Here is a 24,656-nt window from a genome sequence, read left to right on the forward strand (position 1 = left end):
CTTACAGTGTGCGTGACATGTGCTCATGATATTCGCTTGGCTTATGAAGTGCTTTATTGCTTTAAAAATTTGCCCTACGCATAAAAATTTGCCCTACGCTGAAGCTATGCGCTCATATCTTGAGTTATCCACAGCGATATTGTTGCTCAATACTCGTATCAAATTATACTGACAATGTTGTTTTGGTATTGCTTTCGCACTTTCTAATCACTATTCTGATCAATTGTGTGATTTCAACGGCCCTTAAAAGGGGCATCTGCTTGTCTACTCTTTATTCCCTGACGAAGGCCGTGCCACGGCTGAAACGTTGGCATAAAAGTATTGCTCTTTCGTACGTGTACTCGCTTGTGTTCTTTATATATATATATATATATATATATATATATATATATATATATATATATATATATATATATATATATATATATTTATATATATATGCAAGCAACATTGACAAATTTTGGGGAGGCGGTGTTCGAACACCCTTTGGGGTGCACACTGAACTCACTGTGTCCTGGTGTAAAAAACTTTCAGAAGCAGTTTATTCATCAATCAGTCTGTAGTTGAAATATAGATCACGTGACCTCCCGCATCACACCACACCGGCCAAGTCAACAACAAATGTGGCATGTCATGCACCAGATATTGCACAGCGTCACCAATAATGCAAGAAAAACAAGCGCAATTTGTGGCGAACCACTTTGAAGAAAGGACGCTCGCAGCAACAGCTATGTCACAGTGATATGTCACCACTACCTCTGTTGTTTGCAAGGCGCAGCCAGACTGTGGCAAGACGCACACACAAATAGGATACAAAAGCTCCACGGAAACAAAAAGCAATAAAACAGGTGGGGGATAAAACAATGTCTATTCGAACCGAAAGTTTACTCATGCAAACACAAACAAGAAATCAAAAATAAAGCACGTGCCAAATGCTACAAAATGTTAAAAAAAAACGAAATACTACAGTACATGTTCTCCCACACAGATGACGCCTCCTGTGAAATCCACGTAGGCGACGAGTGTGGCATAGGTCACCCAGACCTTGCACATTGTAGTCCTTAAAGAGAAGCATGCAGCATGGATATTAAAGGGGCCCTCTAACACAATTGAAGCACCTATTTTTTATCTGTAGTTTGCGTATACCGATAGCTGGAGATAAGTTTAGTGTGTGTCTAAGCACCAATATGAAATGATCTAGTATTTTAATCATGCAATAAAGTTACTACATCGCTGCTGACCACATTAACACGTAGTGGCACTCGCCAGAACTTTGCGGACGGAAATGACGCCGGAAGGTTGTCGCCATATCATTGGATAAATGTAACCTTAGAAGCGATTGTGGTGTAAGATCGAAATTGGGGTTACCAATCTGTTTCATTTTTCTTCTCTGTGCGTTTCATCGAACCCTGAACAGAAAAAGATCACTGCGACCACAAAGCACGGCAGAGGCGCTTGCTGCCATTTCGCCACTGGATTTTTGGCTTCCCTCTTCTTGCTATTGGGAGTTTGCGAGCTGTCTTTTTTCGCACGTGCGCTGTTGAAGGGGTGCAGTGGACCATTGTTGTTCGTCGGGCGGCTCACGGAACAACACGTGAAGGGTCAACAACACTTCACTGTCTTGGTTGTTCGACAAGTTCCTTTCTCGGAATAAGAGGAGGGATTGATTTGGAATGTTGTAGAAAAAAGCATCAAATACCTCGCTTCGACACAGTAGCCCCCGCTCATGTTCTGGCGAGCCAGGCGTCAGGCACCACGCTTGTTACTGTGACAAGGTCAACATGACTTTGAAAAAAAAAGCAACAATGGGGTGCAAGCTTCACCTACATAGGCGCTTCTAGCTTATTTTATTGGAGCAGCCTTCCAATGTCATGGGCGAGTGAAATGTGGTCAAGTCACCGCAAAAAAATTTGAGTTGAGGGCCAGCATTTTTTTTCTTGCATTTTGAATTTTTCAAGTCGAGTAACTTCAGATTGCGTGCCGTTATCACTGCCGTTTTTGCTGCATCAGTCTGTACTTCACTCTACATAAATAAAACATGGGGGGCTGAATAGTGTTGGAGAGCCCCTTTAAAGCAGGAAAACACTGCGATGAGGCCCGCGACTTTTGATAGACCATCAAAAAAAAAAGAAAAATTCCACATTAAAAACAAACCTTACAATACCCACTGGGGACAAATTTTCACACCCAGAGAAATGTACAGAAAATAAAGTTTTTTTTTGTCTAAAAAAGGATGGCAATCTTAGCACAAACACTTATTCCTCCCAAGCTGGCTACTCCCTCACCCACCTTTCATGAGTGTTCTAGTTCCCGCTAACATATCTGCCGCCCACAGTCTGTAAAAAATATTTGTTGTACCTCCTTGCATGAACGCAAAAAAAGCAGCACTAGTACTACATTGGTCTTGTCTGTGCATGCTCTCATGTCTCCAAAATGTGAGTTGTCAGCTTGAGTTAACCGAAAGCTTGAATACTGTTCTACTCTGAACAGCTTTGTGCCACGTAAGGGAGTGACGGCCTTATACAATTTCCAGCATGCGCAGCCCTTGGCGCACAGTCAGCCCGAGCAGGGTAAAGACATCAAAGTACTGGAAGCTTCCACGCATCCGCTTGGATGGGTCTGCAAACAATGTTGAGAGAGAAGAACAGCAAGAACAGCAAGCATTGGTCAAAATGACGAGGTGGATTACCATTACAAGAAACATGCATCCCCTTCGTGTAAATCCTGTCTCGATAAATATATGCTAAATCATTTCAAATATGTCGTACCAACAAGGCCAGAGTCAGCCCTTGTTAAAAATATATTATCTATAGTCAAGAGTTACATGAAATTCCATCTGGTAGCGGACAAAAATAGTGGAACAAAACAAAAACGCCGCCCAAGGTAAACTGCAGAAAGATCTCACACTTTTTAAAATTTTTGATCATTGTAACCTAATCAGCATTTGTTTTACTCCACTAAAAACAATTGTCATGGAGTCGCGACGTGGCCGAAGACAGGAGACTTTATGTTGGGATTTAACTGTTTATTTGGGCGAACTTGTGCCCGATAAACGGAAAGTTCGATTACAGTAGCAGTCTTGCACAGATAGCAACAAAGAGAAGTTTATTGACTTCCAACCAAGGATAAAGTACATGACAAAAACATCAAGCTTCACGACCACAAAGGGTGCATGTACAATGAGGAAAGCACCACTACCGAGGTACAATGTATGTGGGGGAATGTACCCCTCTATTTACTGTACAGCGCGTGGTGCTCCAGCAGGCTTAATCATGCGCAGCGGTAGGTCTTCTCAACACGCGGTTGGAACAAGAAGCGACTTAGCGCTGTAAAACTCTACGTATTATTCCTTTTTTGTCGCCTGAAACAATGCTGCTTTCGTACACAGTAAGTGCATGCCCGGAAGTATAAAAGAGGCCTTGAGGCTGGGGGACGCAGGGGGGGGGGCTACAAGGAAGTGGGGGGGGGGACTCTTGTTTCCCCCCAAATAAGCCATCAGCAATAATCTGCGCGTAAAAAACTGACTGAAGGCGCCAATCAATGAAGAAGGCGCTATACAAAAATTAACTCAAGTGTCGACCAGCACACTTTGCCCGAATCGATTACAAATAACAACGACAATGGGGTGATGAAATGAAAAAGGTGATACAAATATATACATATACACACACACACACACACACACATATATATATATATATATATATATATATATATATATATATATATATATATATATATATATATATATATATATGTATATATATATATATACACACACACACGTCCCCTTCCGTATGTCCTAGACAGAGGGAGGGGGGTCACCAGGTAGTGTTTGGAGCGGCTAGATTGCCATTCCTCAGAAAAAAGAATTTGGTATGCCAGCGACGAAGGAAGTTTTCCTCGCCGCTGGCCTCGAGTTCGCCGGATAGGTGGGCCCATAGCAACCGCCGGATACGCGAGACCACCAGAAACGGGCTCCGCACAGGCTTTCTACGCGCCTCCGCTAGCGATCTCCTTTGCCAAATAGCTAGCATCGTGAAGATCAGCACAAGTTGGCAGAAGGCACCTTTGTTGCGCTTGTGGTGGGGAGGTGGGCGAATACCAAAGGAGTGGGCTACCATCCGCCACACGGGTTTCACCACCACGCATTGGAACAACGCGTGATCCTGCGATTCAACTACGTGACAGTTCGGGCAACGTGCATCCGGGACTATTCCAAATTTATGCAGGCGTTGTCTGGTGGGGAGGACGGCCCAGGCCTTTTTCAGGAGGAAATCCTGTGCATCACGGGGGGTGCCGCAACGGAGCGAGAGTAATTCGCGCCTCGCGCGCTCAGCTCCTTTTTGTTCAGTGTCGCTCAGCTGCTTCCGCGTGATGGCTTCAACGATGCGCGCTGGCGGGTCCTCATCCACATCGCCTTCGGGCACTTCTTGCCTCAACATGCGCCAGGTAGCCGACGCCGTTTTATAGAAGGGCGCGGGTGCTTCAGCAAAGGGCCCGGTGTGGCGGCCTGCATCCAGCCAGTCGTGCTTCACTCCCCTCCAGTAGAGGAGTAGGTTTCGCCCTAGGTAATCGCTCGCGCGCGCGAGCATGCGGGCGGTTTTCAGGGCCAGGACTCTGCTCGTGGTCAACACATGTGGTAGACCGAGACCCCCATCTGACACTGCCAGTTGTAGCAAGTTTTGCTTCAATGGTGGCGGTTTCCCATCCCAGAGGTATGCGTTAATGAGTTTGGTCAACTGGCTTGCTGTTCTTGTGGGCATCACCGCTACTCGGCTCGCATGCGAGGCTAGGGCGCAAATGCTTGTTTTGACGGCTACTGCTTTCTCGCATAGCGTCAGGCCTTGTAGGCTAGCGCTCTCTGACACTTGTGCAGCCCTGTCCACGACTCGGGACCACGTTGAGGCCGTAACTCCCTCGCGGGAAAAGTATATACCGAGGACCTTAACAGCGGTGACCACCTCGAAGTTGCCGATCCCGTGCGCCGGGAAATGGCCGAATAGGAGGGCTTTGCACTTCCTCTCATTTAGCTGTGCACCTGATGCTAGGGCGTATGACGCGAATGCCTGGTGAAAGCGCTCGAGACTGCTTGAATCTCGCACAAAAAGGGAGATATCGTCAGCGTATGCGAGGACTTTCAGGTCCGCAGTTCCTGTGAGAGGAAGGCCCCGGATGTGCGCGTCGCTTGCCAGCGATGCAAGTAGCGGCTCTATCGCGAGTACAAAGAGGGTTGGGCCAAGCGGGCACCGCTGCCTGATCTCTCTCGTGTACTGAAAGGTGTCCGTCGTGGAGCCATTTACCACTACGTGGCCCCTGAGGTCTGAGTACAGGAGCCTTATTTATCACTTGTACAAAGCTTGCCGGTAGGCCAAACTCTCGCAGGGTTTCGAACAGGTAGGCGTGCCTGACCCTATCGAAAGCCTTGGCCTGATCAAGTGAAAAAAAAGGCTCCAGTGGCTCTTTTCTCCAAAGCGTACTGGAACACGTCCCTTGTCGTGGTCAGGTTGGTGAACATTGATCTGCCCGGGACAGCGCAAGCCTGGTGTGGAGCAATAATATCCGGCAGAAAGGTCTTTAGTCGGCTGTTCAAGATTGACGCCACGATCTTGTAGTCTACATTTAACAACGTGATTGGGCGCCAAGAAGCAGGGTCATTCGGCGGTGCACCTTCTTTAAGAATGAGGACTGCGCGCCCCATGCCGAAGGTGGCAGGTTTCGCGTGTCTCTCGAGGACCGTGTTGACTATGGCTAGGAGCGGTTCACATAGGCCCTCGAAAAAGGTGGCGTAGAAGCCCGCTGTGAGGCCGTCCGCACCGGGAGCCGAGTTTGGTGGCATTGACTGGATAGCGGCCCTCAATTCCGGTAACGTCGCTGCGCCGCACATAGTCAGGCATTCATCCTCTTCCAGACGCTTAAGGAATTTACACAGCTCCGACAGGGACGCTGGCTCCGAGGCGATCATTGTGGCGTCCGGCTCGTGAAAGGCTGTCTCGAAGTGGTGCAAGAAGGTCGCCTCGATCTCGACCGGGTCTGTCGCGAGGGTACCATCTGGGCGCTTTACTTCTGCAATACGCACAGAGCCGTTTCCCCTTACTTCGCGCGAGGCTACCTCTGGCCGCTCGTTCGAGGTGGCCCAAGTCGCGCGCTTATCGCCAGTAGCTGCCCGAAGAAGCCGTTCGTACTGCACCTTGAGCGAGGCTAAATAATCTCGTGTACAGGAGGTGAGGGTGTCAGCACTCTGAATGATACGCATTCTGCGCAGTAACTCGTTCATCTGGGACGTCAAGCGCTTTTTCCTTTTGCGGCCTTCGTCTTGGAGGAGCACCTTCCAGGCCTCCTTGACGTCGTCCCACGTAGTCGATGTTACGCGGGGGGATGCTTTAATCGAGGCCTCTATGAGCGTCTCGATCTGTGGTGCAGACACCGGATCCTTTAGTAGTGCAGAATCCAGGCGCCACGATGCGTCGGCTGGTTTGGGGCCAGGCTTTGCACGGAGGGTTGTTAGCAGTGGCGCGTGATCAGACAGAGCGGCCAGAGGGGGTGGCAACGGGACCACCTCGCACGCTGTTAGGGATGGAAGTAGGAGCTCCGGTAAGTACGCGCTGTCTAGCCGGCTAGCGGTGACCCTCGACACGCGGGTGGGGCCGAAGTCGTCGTCGTGGAGGCGGACCCATGCGTCTGAAAGTCGGAGGCGTTCGAGAACTTTGATCAGTTCTTTTGCACGGTAGGCTGAGCCTCCGCAACTTGGTCCCCGGATATCCCTCGCAGTGTCGACCGCACAGTTAAAGTCTCCAAGGACTACGTGCGGGAGGGGGGCCAGCAGGTACTCACCAAGCTCCCTGAAAAAGGGGTTCGTCTCCGATCGAGTTACTGGCGCGTACACGTTCACAAACTGAACTTTCTGCCCATCGATGAAGATGTCAAGCATTAATGTGCGGCCGTCAGCGCCAAACACGCAATGGTCTTTTTGCCTAAACTTCCCGGTGACGAACACAACCCCAACCCCGCATGACCTGGCCCTCGTCAATGAGAAGAAGGCTTCGACGTGACAGAGGCTGCGGAAGCGAGCGATGTCGAGGGGGGATAAAAAATTCGTCTCCTGGACGAACAACAAGTCGATGCTGCGGGCTTTCGCAAAGGAAACGACCGCGGTTTGTTTCGTCATGTCACGGAAAGCGCGAACATTCCAAGTGGCGAAACAGATTCGGTCAGCCATCAGTCGCAATATGGTGGAGTGGAAACGAGGGGGGTCAACACCCTCTAGACTACAGGCCGGAGGGCTGCTGACGTCACAGTGTGGTGACGTCACGGGGCGTAGGCGGTCGCCGCCGCCGTGGGAGGCAGCGGTGCAAGGCGCTGTGGTGGGCGCGGAAGCACACAATGAAAACATTTTTCTTCGTCAGTTTTCATTGCGGCCCACTAGATGGCGGCACCATAGTACAACAAAAATTAATTTTTCTGAATCATGGTGATATTTCAAAAAGACAGGAAAGCAATTATCTCTGTGGGTGTTCAAGCATTGTTCATATAGCACTGATATTCTAACAAAACAGTATTATTCATCTGGGAAACGTCGTAGTGAGAGCGCACTATATTTTACTGCGGAATACAAGTAGTCCCGCAACAAACCGGTCATGTCAGGTTTTTTCCGGCGCACGTGGGTGCACGTGCATACACGTTGTGCTGTGATTTTATTGCTTTCGTGATTGCGTGCATTTTGTGATTTAATTGTGGTTATCAGCCGTGTTGTGGTGATGTGTGGAACAAAGTTTGAAGAACCACCCTGCTGAGTTCGCCATGCCGTACAAGTGTTGTGTGCCGCAGTGCCGTGGCAATTATGACTCGACACGCAAGGTGCGCGTTTTCCGGTTTCCCCACGACGAGGAACTGTGCAGGAAATGGGTGCGCGCTGTACCGCGAGAGAACTTCAGTCCGACACAGTATTCCAGGGTGAGTTATCCCGCAAAATTTTCTTTGTGCTCTAGATTGCAATTAAAAGTACACAACATTTCTTCTTCAAAAAGCCCATGGCACTAAAAGTTTATGCGGTGAAAGGTTGAAGTTAAAGTACGACTCGTTTTTATAGGTTTGCGAGCTGCACTTCCAACCCGAAGACATAATGTACGAGACTTCGTACGTCGACGATCGAACAGGGCGTACGGTAACGGCGCCTTTGCCCAGTTCCCGCATTCGTCCAGGTGCTGTGCCTTCGAAATTTCCGGCCTGCCCATCATATTTCTCAAAAGAGAGCACGAGCAGAGAAAGCCCGGACTCGAAGCGGAAGCGGTTTGAAGCGGAAGCCCTCCAGGCTGCTATTGCAGAATCCGCAGAAACGTCTCTCCGCGAAGAAGAGGCCGACAGAATAGCATGCATTAGAGATTTAGCTTGTCACTTGAGAAATCGAGACTCAACATTCTGGCACATCATCGAGAACAAAGAACGGCTGGTCATAGTCCACATCGTGGAAGACGAAGCTCCTTGGATCAAGTATTCGCTTGTTGTAAAAGCTGACATGGGGACAACTTTCCACTTTATGAAGAAGCCGACAACAACGTTAGGGCGCGATTTGTGCGTCCCGGCTACAGCAGAAAGCAAAAGGGCCGTCATGGAGTTCCTCGACGGTGTCCAGGCATGGGACTCCAACACGGACTCACCATCGAAAGAGCACACTGAGGACATTATTGAAGCCATTTGTTTTCTGCTCAGTGGATTGCCGCTGGGGGAAGAGGACAACGCCGGCGCAATACGATTCTTGACAGAGCAGTTGAGGCTGCTTTCTAAAAATATGACGCGGAGGCGGTACTCACCGGAGTTCACAGTGTTTTGTTGCCTCCTGTACACAATATCGCCACATGCGTACAAATATATGCGTAGTTATGGTGATATTACAATGCCACATCCAGTAACTATCAGGTCTGTATGTTCCTGCCAGGGAATGAATCCACAGGCAGAACATAAGAGTTCTACTTTCTTGGGTTACATGAAGACAAGGATATCTGGCCTGGATGAGCGTCAACGCGCAGTTACTGTCATGGTGGACGAGATCCACATTAAACCGTTCTTCGATTACAAGGGCGGTAACATCACTGGCATTGCGCAGAACACCCACGAGGCCGCTACTAGCGCCATGGTTTTTATGGTGCAGAGCGTTGCCTCTAGTTTTAAAGAAGTTGCTCACATAGTGCCTCTCCGCGGCGCCACAGGAAATATTTTGCACAAATTGCTCATGGAGGTCATCTGTGGTCTTGAGAAGATCGGGTACAAAGTCATTTGTGTTGTGACCGATAACAACAGAGTGAACCGTAACGCAATGGAACAGTTCTCATCAGCGCTAACCAGCGATTCGCCAGCTTTCGTGTACCCGCACCCTTGCGATCCCAAAAGGCCTTTATTCGTTGTGATTGATCCAGTGCACATTCTAAAGTGCGTTCGCAACAACTGGATAAAACAGCGCAATCACCAACGCTGCTTCTATTTCCCAGAATTCGAGCAGCAAACGGCTTCGGAAAGACGTATGCTGTCGGCATCGTTTGGCACCATTGTAGATGTGTACAACCTTGAGGTTGGCCAACTACTCAGGCATGCTTACACGCTGTCGCGGAAAGCCCTGTTTCCGTCAAACCTCGAGAAGCAGAATGTGAAACTTGCTTTGCAAGTGCTGAACGATACTGTTCCTCCCGCTGTTCGTGAAATTGGGGGAAAGAACAATCTCTGCCATGTAGAAGGGACCGCCACGTTCATTGAAATCATGGTGAAATGGTGGAAGATCGTGAACGTGAAGACCCCGTCTAAGGGAGCCAGATTAAGGGACGAATTTCAAGAGCCCGTGTTTTCGCTTTCCGACAGAAAAGTAGATTTCCTCTACAACCTTCTGGACTGGATGGAGGAGTGGAAAGAAAGGACGAAGGGTTGCGATAGTGGTACGCTGACGAAGGAAACCCATGCTGCTCTGTATCAGACTACGCAAGGTCTCATTGAGATTTCCAGGTACTGCTTAGATGAACTGAAGTTTACCTATGTGCTGCTTGGCAAAATACAGACCGATTGCCTGGAAGACCGTTTCGGCAAATACAGACAGCTAGCTGGCGCTCAATACCATGTGTCGATAAGGCAAGTGTATGAGTGTGAAAATAAACTCCGCTTGCAAAGCACGCTGCCGACGGTTGTCAATACTGTAAGTGTCAGTGACCCAGACGAGCAATGGCAGGATCTTGACAGTGAAGCTAACTGTTCAGGGCCCGGCTGCAACGTAGTTGTCACAGAAGAAACGCTGTCAAAGATGAAAGACATTATCCCTGTACTGGTGTATGTGGCAGGGTATGCAGCCTATGCGGCCTTGAAGAAACTCAAGTGCGACAAGTGTAGGGAAGCACTGACACTGAATAAGGAAATTTCAGTGTCAGTTGCTGACAAACATTACGACCTCATCAGATCGATGGATCGAGGAGGGCTTGTGCACCCAGCAATGTCGGTTGTGAATGCTGTGGCACATAATTACGCCGTCGTGGAGCAACTTTCACAAAACGAAGTGTTTTTGAAACTCTCAAACCAGCGGCAAGTTGTTACAAATCTCACGGTGGAGCTGCTGACAAACGACGAGTCGTCCGATTTCGACACTTGCGACGATGGACACACCAGCGAGGTAGTTCTGAAATATGTGTTGTGGTGCAGCACAAATATTCTGCTCAAAAACTTCTGCAGAAGAATGAATGATGACATTTCAAAAGCGCATTCTGACGCACAAAAAAAGAGAAAGTTGCAAACACTCAGCAAGAAATAGCTGTCGAAGTGGCTTTGTAAATAAACTTGTGTGTTGTAAATAAATGTGCTGTAAATAAGTGCCTGTAAATAAACTTGTTCAGACAAGATGCTATTCGTCTCCCAACCTCATTTATAAAGCATTCTAAATGCCTCGCAATCTGTGTAAGATTTGCTCTGGAATTTATTTACTGCCTGTCCATAAATGTATCGCCCGCTGGCAGTCGCAACTGACGAAGGGAAATGTTTCGCAAATTCACATTAACACCCGAAAGCAGTCAACTTTTATTTTTGCTAAATGGCAAATGCTAACGCTCGTGTACGAGTAGTATTGTTTTGAACCATTTGAACAGACCGGAATGATTTACATGTAGGTACTTATTTCCGAGATGCGACCTTAACTATCCGTTCGGGCTGCTTTTTGTTGCATATATCTATGAGACTAAAGATCCTGTTACCTATGGGATACGTAAACAAGGATAGACAAGAATTGATGACAATACCTATGTACGAGTTCACTATCGCGCTGTAAATGTACTGCTGGTAGCTTGACTAACGACATTTCCGTGCGCTTGCTAGTTCTTTCTCCCAAGCACGCTTTTCTGCTGGTTTGAAACGAAGAAAATGTTACATTGGGTGAGGTTTACTGGTCGATAAATGTTTGCAGCTGTAAACTTCCTTTTTAGCGGCGGGAACAGCCTGTTCATTACTTCACAGTGCATGCTGAAGGCACTCCTCCACGGCGGCCGGGCGCCGCCTTCGCCTCCGCTCTGTGACGTCACGGCGGCAGCCTTCAGGCCTTAAAAGTCTAGAGGGTGTTGGGGGGGGTACGTGAGTGTGTGGAAGGGAGGGGTGAGGGCAAGGGGAGGCAGCGCATGGGGGAGTGAAACAGGAAGGGGTAAACGGCGGCGCCGGCGCGCACGGGCACTGCCGTCTGTAACGAAGCGAAGGTGTTATCAGATCGGCTCGCTGGCTTTAGGGGGCGGTTCCCCTTTGCCTGCGGCGCTTTGGCCGAGCTTCTGCGTCTTCGCCTTCGGTGGGGCATCGCTGTCGCTCGCCGTCGCTTCTGACCCAATTTGGCGTTTTCGCGCCTCTCTGCTTGTGGCTCTCCCTCTCGTTTCTTTCTTGTTTTCCTCTCCCTGGCGTCGGCGCGAGCGCGAACGAGCTCTCTGCTCACGGCCTGGCACCCGCTGGAACGCGAGTGGGTCAAGTTGGCGGTCTATGTAGGGCGACGCATTACCGAGGGGAGCTCAAAGGAGAGGGGCTGGTTTATTTGAGCATGGTCTTGGTCGTCAGGGAGCGCGTAATACCCGCGGCTCACGATGGGCAATTCGTCCTTGGAGGGGTCATTGGTAGCGTCATCCAAGTCCTGGGCGCACACTCGGGCCAACACGTTAAAGGGTGTTTGGGAGGCTGTTGGGGGGGGGGGGGGGTCACTTCGCTTGAAAGTTTGGGCAAGCACCGGGAAGTTGTGGCCTTCATCTTAAACTGACGGAGGGACGAATGGCATAGACGGGGACGATTGGGCCGAGACGGTTTCGAGGTCACTCGATTCCGTTTCCGATGACATGGTGGCGGCAACGTCAGTCTTGTCGGGCTTGTCTTCCTCGTTGGCGGATGAATCCGCCGAAGTGCTTCCTGTGAGCAAGCTGGCATCCGTTTCGCGGCCTTAGTTGGAGGGAGGCCTTGGGGGGGGGGGGGGGCGCGGGCCGCGGTCTTGGGTACGAGCACTTGTAAGCGAGAGGGGGGTTCGCCTGGCGTCTGCGACGGGGAGCCACTCGGCTGGACCGAGTTCGACGCGAGGTCCGATACCGAGGGGAACCCACGAGCGGCTGACGCATAAGAGCGCCTCCTAAAACATTCTTTCGTTCCGTGGTGACCCCCGCAACGCTTACATTCGGCTGAACAGCCCTCAGTTTTACGACCGAAAGTTCCGCATCGTTTGCAGTGTGGTGCGGAGCATGCGGTCGCCATGTGGCCCACCTCACTACATCGCGCGCACACCCGTCTCATGCCTCTATATTCGAACATGACCCGGTGCCCCGAAATGGTCGCAAAGTTGGGCACCGGCTTACTCATTTCGATTTTTACGACTCTGACGCCGTTCAACTTATTTTGGCGGGTGGCCACAGTAGCAAACGAGATGCCCCGCATCTTACCGTACTGTGCTAGGGCGTTACCAAGTATGTCGTCAGACAGGTAGGCGGGGTATCGGTAGACGTTGACGTACGTGACCGGCGGCCCGACGGCCTCAACCGGTACGCTTACTCCATTAACCTTGAAACCTTCCGCCACCATTAACTTTTTTGCCTGGCTGGCGTTACGTGTTGTTGCGCGTCGCGGCGACCGCAGTCTGCGGGTAGCGGGGCCGATCGCCGTCGCTCCGTCGAGCCAAGGACCAGGGGAGAGCTTTGAGCGAACTTAACGGATTTATTTACATCTTTACAGTGAGTTGTCGAGATGACAGAAGAGAAGAACTAGTGGTTTCACAAACCACGAGCGTGGTGGTTGAACTTTACATAGTTCAGAGCGAGGTTCAGAGCGACGTCCAGCACTCTGCCGCGTCGTTTTATGCCCTGTCGGGCTCCTCCTCTCCGAGTCGACCACCAATCACGCACACACAGGTGAGGGGGGGCGAGCATGCAAGGTACACGTGAACACTGCACTGTGGTGGCGCCAGCAGGGCTCTTCCTCGTCATGTGTGTGCCTTTAGTCGAGAGTGCCCACGATCCTGGCCGCATACTTCAGAGGGTCCGCCGATTTTGTTCGCTCAATTAGCGGGGCGATCCGCGGCAGCCGCCGCGGTCTCCCCCAGGAAGACGCCCTCCCTGTTGTCCTCTCTGGGGCGTCGCGGCGTCTTGGCGACACTACGTCTCGTCCTCCGGGACAATGCCTGGCGGGCATAGGCAGTCGTCCAGTCGGCTACTTGACTGCGGATTAAAGAAGTGCCGCTCTTTCGAGAGGTGCCAGGTTCGTGGATTCCTCTGGGGAGAGCCCTTTGACCAGCGCCGTCGTCGTCTGCCGGTTAACGCGCTAACGATGCGTGGCCCAGGTGGGAGATAGAGCGGCGGCTCCAAAACCCTCTTTGGCGGCATTCCACCCAGTTGGCGCCGCTGTCAATCAGTGGGCGCCGTCTCGTGGGGTCGGCTTCTGTTGCTTCCTCCGTCCAGCCGTGGCGAGACTGTCCTTTTGGCACTAATCCGGCGTGGCGAATGACCCGCTGGGTCAAGGCATAGCTTGATCGCTACAGCTCCTCCGCCGACGGGAAGATCTCGGACGTCGGGTTGTATCAGCTGCTCGACGGGAGAGATCACAGTAACCGCAGTCTCCCAACACCACTGAAACCACAAAGACCAACCGCTAGAACCAGCAAGCGCCGGCAATGAGTTTTCGGCAACTAGGCCGGTCTTTCAAATGTGCCACAATGCACCTACGCTTTTTTTTCTTTTAAATGGCAACCACACTAATACTCTTGCCCATAGCTAAAAATTTCTATTACTCCAAATACCCCTTAAAATCATTACGGAAAACCGTCCCTCAACTGAACACAAAAGTAATCTTAGGTGCAATACTTATCAAAAGCAACCCACAACACTTGCACTGGTTTATGCTAAAACCGTGCGCCAATTGTTCTCAATTCTCATAGCGCGTAACGACTACACCGTGTCACGCCAAACTTAATCATTTTACGAAATCATCTGGTCTATGTTAATATCTTCTTCCTTAAATGCCCATTCAAGCCACATCCACATGACAGTAAAGGCATACGATATTACACTAAACCTTTGAAACACTAAAAAAATATAACAATTTTCCTTAGTTTTTACCTTCTCGGTATATTTGTACTAATGATTAAATTACTTTTACTAACCTTCATGCTTTAGCTCAGCGGTTTTTCTTTAAAAAAAATAACACCGCATCTTGTAACCTACAAACTTAAACACACCAGTACGCATCTCCAATTCAATACTGAATAACCATACTCAGCACGCGCGTGCAACAATTACTAAAACTGACCGTGCCCCCTTTTCTACACTAGTTTTGCCTGAATCGCACACAATGGGGTCGCGGTCCCGGCGGTTTTCGAACACGCCAGAGGCTACAAAAGACACTAATGCTAGGCTGTGTCCTGGTGTCACGCCTCATTTTGAATTTCGGCCGGCTCCTCTCAGGAATGTGCAAGGGACGTGAGGAGCAGGGGTGAAACCTGTGCCGTTTTTTTTTTGTGTGTTCTCCCCTACGCGGTATTTAGCCACTCTGGGCTTTCGACTTTGACCCACCGGGCAAGGCCGCTTTCCCGAAGTCATCGAACGCAACTGCGCTTTTCGTTGGGGTAACGCACCTCGTTTCCCCCCTCTACACCTGTCTCGCCGCTGGCGCCTCCATGGACGCCACCAGGGACGTTTCCTGAAACGGAATAATGGCCTACCCTTTCGTCTTTCTCGGGACAGAGCGGGACCTGCCCTAGGCTTAGGCGGTGCCGATCGCTTCCGCTTCTTTCTTTTTCGGCGATGTTTGCTTCCTCCTTGCCGTCGCTTTGTCGCGCGCGTACCTTTCACTCCTCTACGGCGACGTCTACAACCGACTTTTTCTGCACCGTTAGGAAATTGGCCTCGGGTTGCGTCATCGGTAGTTTTACAGCTCAAGGGTGCTTCTGCACCACCTGCCACAGTGTTTCGGCACTTTGATTTCTTGGCTCTGTCGCCTTGTCTGGCTGATTCACCTGTGCTAACGCTGTACTCAGGTGCGCCCTGAAACGTTCTGTGGATAGAACGGAAAGACCGGCGCTCTCCACGCAATTCCATTCGCGAACCCGCTTTCCTCTTACTTTTCGTCCAGTTGCTCGGACGCATGCAATGTAATTTTGACGCTGCTGCAAAGCTCTTATTTGCTACGCGGACAGGTTTTGCGCCTTCTTTTACACGCGTAGTACTGTTCGTCTTTCTCGCGGATTAGCGACGTCTCTTTCGTCTGCGCCGCTTTTTGCGTGTCGTTTCCGAGCCTCCCGATCGCATCTCACACTCGTGAACCCTCTCACAGCTTTCGTCAGCTGTCTCAGTCGCGCGGTCTAAATGATTTTCGACCTGGTCATTTTTATTCTCACCCTCTAGACCGGCGGACTTGTTAACACACTTAGGAACAATGCAGCTGTTTCCCTTCGAAAAATCTTGCTCGCATTCCTGAGAGCTGTCTGCAACTGCACTGATACCCTTCTCTACGCTCGCTTCTTCTGAGCCTTCCCCGGTGTTCTTGCCTACTTCGACCTCATTTGCAAGATCCACCGCCACGACAAACACAGTTGAGGTCTGTGCCAGATTCTCTACAGCTATTCTAGCTGTTTCGCTAACAGTTAACTGGCAAAGCACCTCGTCGCACTCGCTCTGGCCTTCGTCGGCCTCTCTACTCAGCACAGCTTCCTGACGCGCCTCGCTTTCAGACTCCCGTCTTTCAGCTTCGCACTTTCTTTCAGACTCTTGTCTGAGCTGCTCTATTTTTCTGCTGACGGAAGTTCCGAATAACCTGAGCATTTCTGCCTTAACTACATCGTAGTTGTTCGCGTCCTGCTCACTGAGTCGCGCAACAGCTTCATCTGCCTCGCAAGGCAGAACCGTTAGTAGCCTTTGACACCATGTGTCTCGCTCAAATGACAGTTCCTCGCACTTCCGCTCAAATATCCTAAAGTACCAGCCAATATCTCCTGAATCTGTATATGGCTGCATGTACCTAGACATCCAGTACTCGGCCTTCAAGTTGCGATAAGGTACCACTTGCTGGGGACTACTACCTGACCTCTTTCTCAACTCGAGTTCTCGTTTGCGGATCGCAATCTCGTGCTCCAGTCTTTCTATTTCACGCTCGCTTTCTGAGCGGCGTTTCTCTCTCTCAGACTGCTGTCTTTTTGTTTCATGCTCGCGTTCCTCACGCCTTTCCTGACGCTCCTGTTCCTGTTGCTTTTGAATCTAGTTCCACGTTTCTTTATTATCTTCACTGCTCAGATTCAAGCCCTCGATAGCGCCAACAATTGCGTGTTTCTTCATCCCCGTATCTACTTCTGCTCCCAGCTCCTCCCCCAGAATCAGGAGCTGATTCTTCAACAAGCGCTTCCAATCCATGACAGAGAACTAGTGTGGTGCAGCTCACTCTCTATCCAGAAGTTCCGTAACCAACTGCTTCTGTGGTAGCCTCTACCAGCGAAAAGATTGCACTTCTATCTAATCAGCCTGGCAACCAAAAAACCAAAGCCAGCACTCACCAGTCCACAGCTGCCAGTCTCCATAATCTCGGCGTGTTGTTCATTCTCCGTCCTCCAGGCTCACATCCCACCGCTGCCACCAGTTGTTGCGCGTCGCGGCGACCGCAGTCTGCGGGTAGCGGGGCCGATCGCCGTCGCTCCGTCGAGCCAAGGACCAGGGGAGAGCTTTGAGCGAACTTAACGGATTTATTTACATCTTTACAGTGAGTTGTCGAGATGACAGAAGAGAAGAGAAGAACTAGTGGTTTAACAAACCACGAGCGTGGTGGTTGAACTTCACATAGTTCAGAGCAAGGTTCAGAGCAGCGTCCAGCACTCTGCCGCGTCGTTTTATGCCCTGTAGGGCTCCTCCTCTCCGAGTCGACCACCAATCACGCACACACAGGTGAGGGGGGGGCGAGCATGCAAGGTCCACGTGAACACGGCACTGTGGTGGCGCCAGCAGTGCTCTTCCTCGTCGTGTGTGTGCCTTTAGTCGAGAGCGCCCACGATCCTGGCCGCATACTTCAGAGGGTCCGCCGATTTTGTTCGCTCAATTAGCGGGGCGATCCGCGGCAGCCGCCGCGGTCTCCCCCAGGAAGACGCCGTCCCTGTTGTCCTCTCTGGGGCGTCGCGGCGTCTTGGCGACACTACGTCTCGTCCTCTGGGACAATGCCTGGCGGGCATAGGCAGTCGGCCGGTCGGCTACTTGACTGCGGATTAAAGAAGCGCCGCTCTTTCGAGAGGTGCCAGGTTCGTGGATTCCTCTGGGGAGAGCCCTTTGACCAGCGCCGTCGTCGTCTGCCGGTTAACGCGCTAACGATGCGTGGCCCAGGCGGGAGATAGAGCGGCGGCTCCAAAACCCTCTTCAGCGACATTCCACCCAGTTGGCGCCGCTGTCAATCAGTGGGCGCCGTCTCGTGGGGTCGGCTTCTGTTGCTTCCTCCGTCCAGCCGTGGCGAGACTGTCCTTTTGGCACTAATCCGGCGTGGCGAATGACCCGCTGGGTCAAGGCATAGCTTGATCGCTACAGTGTACAGACGAGAAACTTGGCCCCGCCCATATGCTGCATAACAAGAACACTATCATCACCAGCTTCTAATTCAATAGCGTCTATAAGATCATCAAGGGATACGTCGCCGTCCGGCGCTGTGAAGAGGAAGCAATTCTCCCGCACTGGTAGGTCGGTAGTGGCCGCCATTCTGGAGGGGCTGTCGCCAGCAGAAGGGGGCGCGACTTGTAGAAAACTAGTAGCGTGAAGTCGAGCTGCACTCTGGTAAATCTGCGGCTAAGCCTGGGGAGACGCCGCTCGGGATCAGGTGGAGTCGGGTGGGCTGCAGGCGGGCTCCGGGAAGGTAGCGTGGACCGGCAACCGTGCTCCTCCTGGCATAGGGGTGGGGGGCTCCGGGCTGGAATGCCCGAGACCCAGAGGTGGCAGTCGCTCGCACGAGGCGACGAAGCCGGCAGGACCTGGGCTGACCGTGAAATCCAAAAACCCAGAAGGGATTGCCCCGGCACCAGATAGCAGTGACCGGAGCGTCGGCCGTCGATCAACTACTGACAAGCGGCGAAGCGCGTCGGCATTTATTACTCTTGCCGTCGAATGTTATAGCGTTATCGCTGGCGGTGGCGTAGGTTCCAGAATAATCTCTACAGTTCGCAGAGTGGGCGTGATATTATCGAAATGATCTACTACAGTCCGGAAGCTTCTCAAAAACTGCAGGCGCGGTTTGCGCTGAGAATTATGTAGTGTTTTGGGACGATAACAAAACTTGGGAAATGGAACGTGGCATTGCCCCCTCTGAAAAAGACATCATCCCGATGCTTTAAATAAAGATAAAGGTACAATAATAATGCAAGAAAGTACAATGAATAAATTATGATACAATAATAATACAAAAAAACACTGTTTCAGTTTGTCAACGCGCATGAAACGGCTTGAGGCGCGCGACATGGACGACTTCAGATCGCGATCGGCGTCGTTGAGAGTTCGCGATGCCGTCGGGGACAACCTCGTAATCAAGTGGGCCGAGACGTCGAACCACCCTGTACGGTCCGAAGTACCATCGCAGAAGCTTTTCACTTAGTCCACGTCGGCGTATCGGCGTCCACACCCAAACACGTTCACCGGGCTGGTATTCCACGAAGCGTCTTCGAAGATTGTAACGGCGGCTGTCAGTCGTCTGTTGATTCTCGATACGGAGACGTGCGAGTTGTCGGGCTTCTTCGGCGCGTTGAAGGTACTCACTCACATCGAGGTTTTCTTCGTCGGTGACGTTGGGTAACATGGCATCGAGCGTCGTTGCCGGGTTCCTTCCATAGACCAACTTGTATGGAGATATCCTCGTCGTCTTCTGCACCACCGTGTTGTATGCGAAGGTCACGTACGGAGAAAAGAATGGCGTCCCATGTCTTGTATTTGACATCGACGTACGTTGCCAGCATGTCGGCGATCGTCTTGTTAAGCCTCTCGGTGAGGCCGTTGGTCTGTGGGTGGTACGCTGTCGTCCGGCGGTGGCTTGTCTGGCTGTATGCCAAGATAGCTTGAGTTAGGTCGGCAGTAAATGCCGTTCCTCTGTCGGTGATAAGGACATCCGGGGCGCCGTGACGTAGGACGATATTTTCGACGAAGAACTTAGCTACCTCGGATGCACTGCCTTTGGGAAGGGCTTTTGTCTCGGCGTAGTGGGGGAGGTAGTCGGTAGCTACCACGATCCACTTGTTCCCGAAAGCCGACGTCGGGAACGGCCCCAGTAGGTCCATACCAATCTGCTGGAAAGGTCGGCAAGGTGGTTCAATTGGCTGCAGAAGTCCCGCTGGCCTTGTCGGCGGTGCCTTGCATCGCTGACAGTCTCGGCATGTCCTCACATAACAAGTGACGTCGGTGGTAAGACGTGGCCAGTAGTACCTTTCTTGTACCCTCACGAGCGTGCGAGAAACACCGAGGTGCCCTGCCGTCAGATCGTCGTGCAAAGCCTGCAGGAGTTCTGGTCGCAGAGCTGAAGGCACCACAAGGAGGTACTTAGCTCGAAGTGGTGAAAAGTTTTTCTTTTGTAGAAGACCGTTTCGCAGGAAGAACGACGCAAGTGCATGCTTGAATACCTTCGGGACTTCGGCGGTCCTGCCTTCCAGGTATTCTATTAGGGCCTTAAGTTCCGGGTCGGCCCGCTGTCGTTCAGCGAAGTCGTCGGTAGTTATTATTTCCAAGAAGTAGTCGGCATCCGGGTCATCGGGTGGTGGTTGGTCGACAGGCGCACGAGAGAGACAGGTGTCGGACTGTTTCTTGCCGGACTTGTGAATGACAATAATGTCATATTCTTGAAGTCTCAGGATCCATCGTGCGAGGCGACCTGAAGTGTCCTTCCAGGTGGCTAGCCAACACAAGGCGTGATGGTCGCTCACAACTTTGAAGGGCCTGCCGTAGAGGTAAGGGCGAAATTTCGACGTAGCCCAGATGATGGCGAGGCACTCCTTTTCTGTTGTGGAATAATTGGCTTCTGTTTTGGATAGTGATCAGCTGGCGTAACTAATAACCCTTTCAAGTCCGTCAGCCCTCTGCACAAGAACGGTGCCAAGACCTACGCTGCTTGCGTCAGTGTGTATTTCTGTCTCGGCGAATTTGCCAAAATGGTCAAGTAACGGAGGCGTCTGGAGGCTCCAGAAAATGTTTAAGCTCCAGAAAAGCGTGTTCCTGCGGCGTTTCCCCCTTGAACTCCACGTCGGCCTAGGTAAGGTCAGTGAGAGGATCGGCGATGCGGGCGAAGTTTTTCACGAACCGCCTATGATAGGCGCACAGGCCCAGAAATCAGCGCACCGCCTTCATGTCAGTGGGCGGCGGGAAGTCAGCGATGGCGGCTGTTTTCCGTGGATCGGGACGAACTCCATACTTGCTAATAACGTGCCCCAGAAACAAGAGCTCCTCGTACGCGAATCTGCACTTTTCTGGCTTCAGTGTGAGCCCGGACATCTCGATGGCTTGAAGTACAGCTTCAAGGCGCCGAAGATGGGCGTCAAAACTCGAGGAAAACACGACGACGTCGTCCAAGTACACAAGGCAAGTCTGCCACTTCAACCCTGCCAGTACTGTATCCATAACGCGTTGAAAAGTTGCAGTCGCTGAGCTAAGACCGAAGGGCATCACCTTAAACTCGAAGAGGCCGTCCGGTGTTATAAACACCGCCTTCTCTCGGTCTCTTTCGTCCACTTCGATTTGCCAATAGCCAGTCTTGAGGTCGATTGACGAAAAGTACTTGGTGTTATGGGGCCGATCAAGTGCGTCGTCTATTTGTGGGAGAGGATACACGTCTTTTCTTGTGATTTTGTTCAGGCGGCGATAATCGACGCAGAAACGTAGGGTCCTATCCTTTTTCTTCACTAACACCACGGGGGATGCCCATGAACTCTTGGACGGCTGGATAATGTCATCCCGCAGCATTTCATCAACTTGTTTCTTCATGGCCTCACGTTCTCGCGTCGAAACCCTGTACGGACTCTGACGGAGTGGTCTGGCATTTTTTTCGGTTATGATGCGATGTTTCGTGATTGAGGTCTGCCAAATTTTTGATGATGGCGAAAAGCAATCTTCGTATTGCAGGAGCAGGGCCTTGAGCTGTTCTTGCTTATGGTTCAGAAGTCTGGGATTGACATCGAAAGCTATGGGAGGGGCTTGGTTCCTCTGAGCAGGTTCCGCAGAATCGGCGAGGGCGAAAGCACTGGTGGCTTCGACAATTTCTTCTATGTATGCGACCGTTGTTCCTTTGTTTACATGTTTGTACTCATTGCTGAAATTCGTGAGCATAACCGTTGCTTTGCCTCCCCACCGCTCTGCGATTCCTCTTGCGACGCAAATACTTCAGGTGACCAACAGATGCTGACTGCTTTCAACGACGCCTTCCAAGTCAGGTTAGTTAGGATCGCCGACTGAAATAATGATGCTTGAAGGAGGCGAAATGGTGGCTTGTTCTTCCAGCACATTCAAGGCATGGTTTCTTTACGGCGTGCGCGGCGGTAGTGCTTCTTCTGTGGATAACGTTATCGACTTTGTTTTTAGGTTGATGACAGCACCGTGGAGGTATAAGAAGTCCATGCCAAGGATTACATCTCTCGAGCAACGCTGTAGGACTACGAAGTCTGTAGGATAAATACGGCCATTAATGGTGACTCTCGCTGTGCAGATTCCTGCAGGCGTTACGAGATGGCCTCCGGCTGTACGGATTTCAGGGCCTTCTCACGCTGTCCTAGCTTTCTTTAATTTCGCGGCGAACGACCCACTGATGACGGAGTAGTCGGCTCCAGTATCGGCGAGAGCGGTCACACTGTGGCTGTCGATAAGAACGTCGAGGTCGCTAGTTCGCCGTCTCGCATTACAGGTAGGGCGTGGCGTCGGGTCACGGCTGCGTCGGCTTGTTCCGCTGCTTCCATGTTGCGTCGTCAGGTCACCTTCGGTAAGTGAGGTTTCGCCGTCAGGGCTTTGCCTGGTTGGCGTTGTGTTCGGAAAACTCCGTCGCGGCGTCGTCGCCGGAGGAGGATCTTCGGTAGTTCGTCGCACAGCAACCGCACCTCCATCGGTTGCTGCCCTTAGTATCCCGGATACGGGCTAAGAGACCGGCCCCGCGTTGGGCCAGAGTACTGCCGGTGGTACGGTGAGGTGCGGCGGCTGGGCGACGGCGAACGCGAAGGGCTTCGTGGTGTCCACTGAGTTCCTGTCAGGTAGTCGGCGATGTCACGTGGTCGTTCTCCTGGCTGCGGACGTAGTGCATTGACGGCGAAGCCACGCAGTCCCATCTGTCGGTACTGCCAAAGGTGGTATGTGTGTCCGGCCTCGCCGCAGTGGTAGCAGAGCGGGTGGTGGTCAGAGGTGCGCCAGACGTCAGTCTTCCTCGGTGCACTGCGCTGGGCCGCTGGCGAACGGTAGGACGTCGGGGGGGGGGGGGGGCGGCGGTGGCGTCTGTCGAGGGAAGTGCGATGAGGTGGCGTTTTGCCGTGGACGGAGAGGAGCATTGTGGCGCACTGCAGCGGCGTAGCTCATAGCTTCCGACTCGGGCAGCGGTGCTCAGGGAATTCGAAGCAATTGCCGAACTTCTTCTCGCACAATGTCGGTGATCGAATCCACTTGAGGCTGCGCCGAAGGCAAGAGCTTGCGCAGCTCTTCCCGCACGATCGCTCGGATCCTTTAACGCGAGTCTTCAGAGTTTCACGCAGGTCTTCAGTGACGATTATTCTGTCTGTTGCGCATGTCCAGGGTCTTTTCGATAGTGGTCGCTTCGGCTACAAATTCTTGGACGGTGTTCAGTGGATTTCTCATCAGTCCCGCGAAGAGCTCCTGTTTGACCCCTCGCATGAGGAAACGAACTTTTTTCTCCTCAGGCATGTCTCGGTCAGCGTGACGGAATAGTCAGGTCATTTCTTCTGTGAAAATGGCGACATTTTTATTTGGTAGCTGAACCCGGGTCTCTAATAAAGCAGCGGCCCTCTCTTTGCGAGCGACGCTCGCGAACGTTTGCAGGAATGCGCCGCAGAAAACATCCAACGTTCGGAGCGTGTACTCCCGATTTTCGAGCCAAGTCCTTGCGGTGTCTTCCAAATAGAAGGACACACGACGGAGCTTTTCGTCATGGTCCCAGTGGTTGAGGGCGGCCACACGGTCGTATGTTTCTAGCCAGGACTCCGGTTCTTCGAACGATGATCCATGGAAAATTGGTGGTTCTCTGGGTTTATGCATGACCATCGTGGGCTGGGATGCTGCGGTTGTCATTGTCGCTGCAGTCGCGGTCATGGCCTTGGTCTTCCGCGCCTTGTCTTGTAGAAGCCCGTACTCCAGTGGTAGCCCTTGCTGTCGGTGGCTTGTTCGCTGCTCCTGGTTGGCGTCGGTGTCTTCTCCGCGACGTGGGCTGGGTTCACGGCTTGACGGGGGCGTCCGGTACATGAACGAAGCAGCACCTCCACCAGATGTCACGGGGTCATGACGCGGCCGAAAACAGGAGACTTTATGTTGGGATTTAACTGTTTATTTGGGCGAACTTGTGCCCGATAAATGTAAAGTTCGATTACAGTAGCAGTCTTGCACAGATAGCAGTGAACGGAGCGTCGGCCGTCGATCAACTACTGACAAGCGGCGAAGCGCGTCGGCATTTATACTCTTGCCGTCGAATGTTCTAGCGTTATCGCTGGCGGTGGCGTAGGTTCCAGAATAATCTCTACAGTTCGCAGAGTGGGTGTGATATTATCGAAATGATATACTACAGTCCGGAATCTTCTCGAAAACTGCAGGCGCGGCTTGCGCTGAGAATTGTGTAGTGTTTTGAAACGATAACAAAACTTGGGAAATGGAACGTCGCAATATTATCATACCACTGGCCTGAATTCGTAATAGGGCTGGCCTAGATCTGTTAGAGATGCAGAACATGTACAATGAACTACCGATAATTCCAAGTTGCTTAATTACAATTTTCTGTTAATCAGAGGTCATCAAGTAGTCCAGTAAGTTCCGCATGCAACCCTATAAAAAGATGCTCCATATGTTCAAAGTGTAAAGCGAATTATATTGCTGCATTATAGGTTATTTTTCAGTTGATATTCTCAAGAAGACCATACTTTTTCATTAAAGAAATCATGAAAAAAAATTAAGCTGCCTGATTGTAATTTTTACTGCTTGAATATGCAT

The 24,656-nt window shown here is 51.4% G+C and overlaps 1 protein-coding gene across 1 annotated transcript in view; it reads right to left on the reverse strand.

Moving 5' to 3' along the window:
• Window positions 1-520: 520 nt before the first annotated feature.
• LOC142817631 (glutathione S-transferase 3, mitochondrial-like) overlaps window positions 521-24,656 on the reverse strand; it is a 66,229-nt gene continuing 42,093 nt past the window's right edge. The window contains exon 3 of the mRNA XM_075894684.1: window positions 521-2,619. Within this exon, the coding sequence (XP_075750799.1) occupies window positions 2,519-2,619 (101 nt within the window). The 3' untranslated portion in view covers window positions 521-2,518. The remainder of the gene's footprint in view (window positions 2,620-24,656) is intronic.

Source organism: Rhipicephalus microplus, chromosome 5 (assembly GCF_043290135.1).
Source record: "Rhipicephalus microplus isolate Deutch F79 chromosome 5, USDA_Rmic, whole genome shotgun sequence".
Taxonomy (NCBI): Eukaryota; Metazoa; Arthropoda; class Arachnida; order Ixodida; family Ixodidae; genus Rhipicephalus; species Rhipicephalus microplus.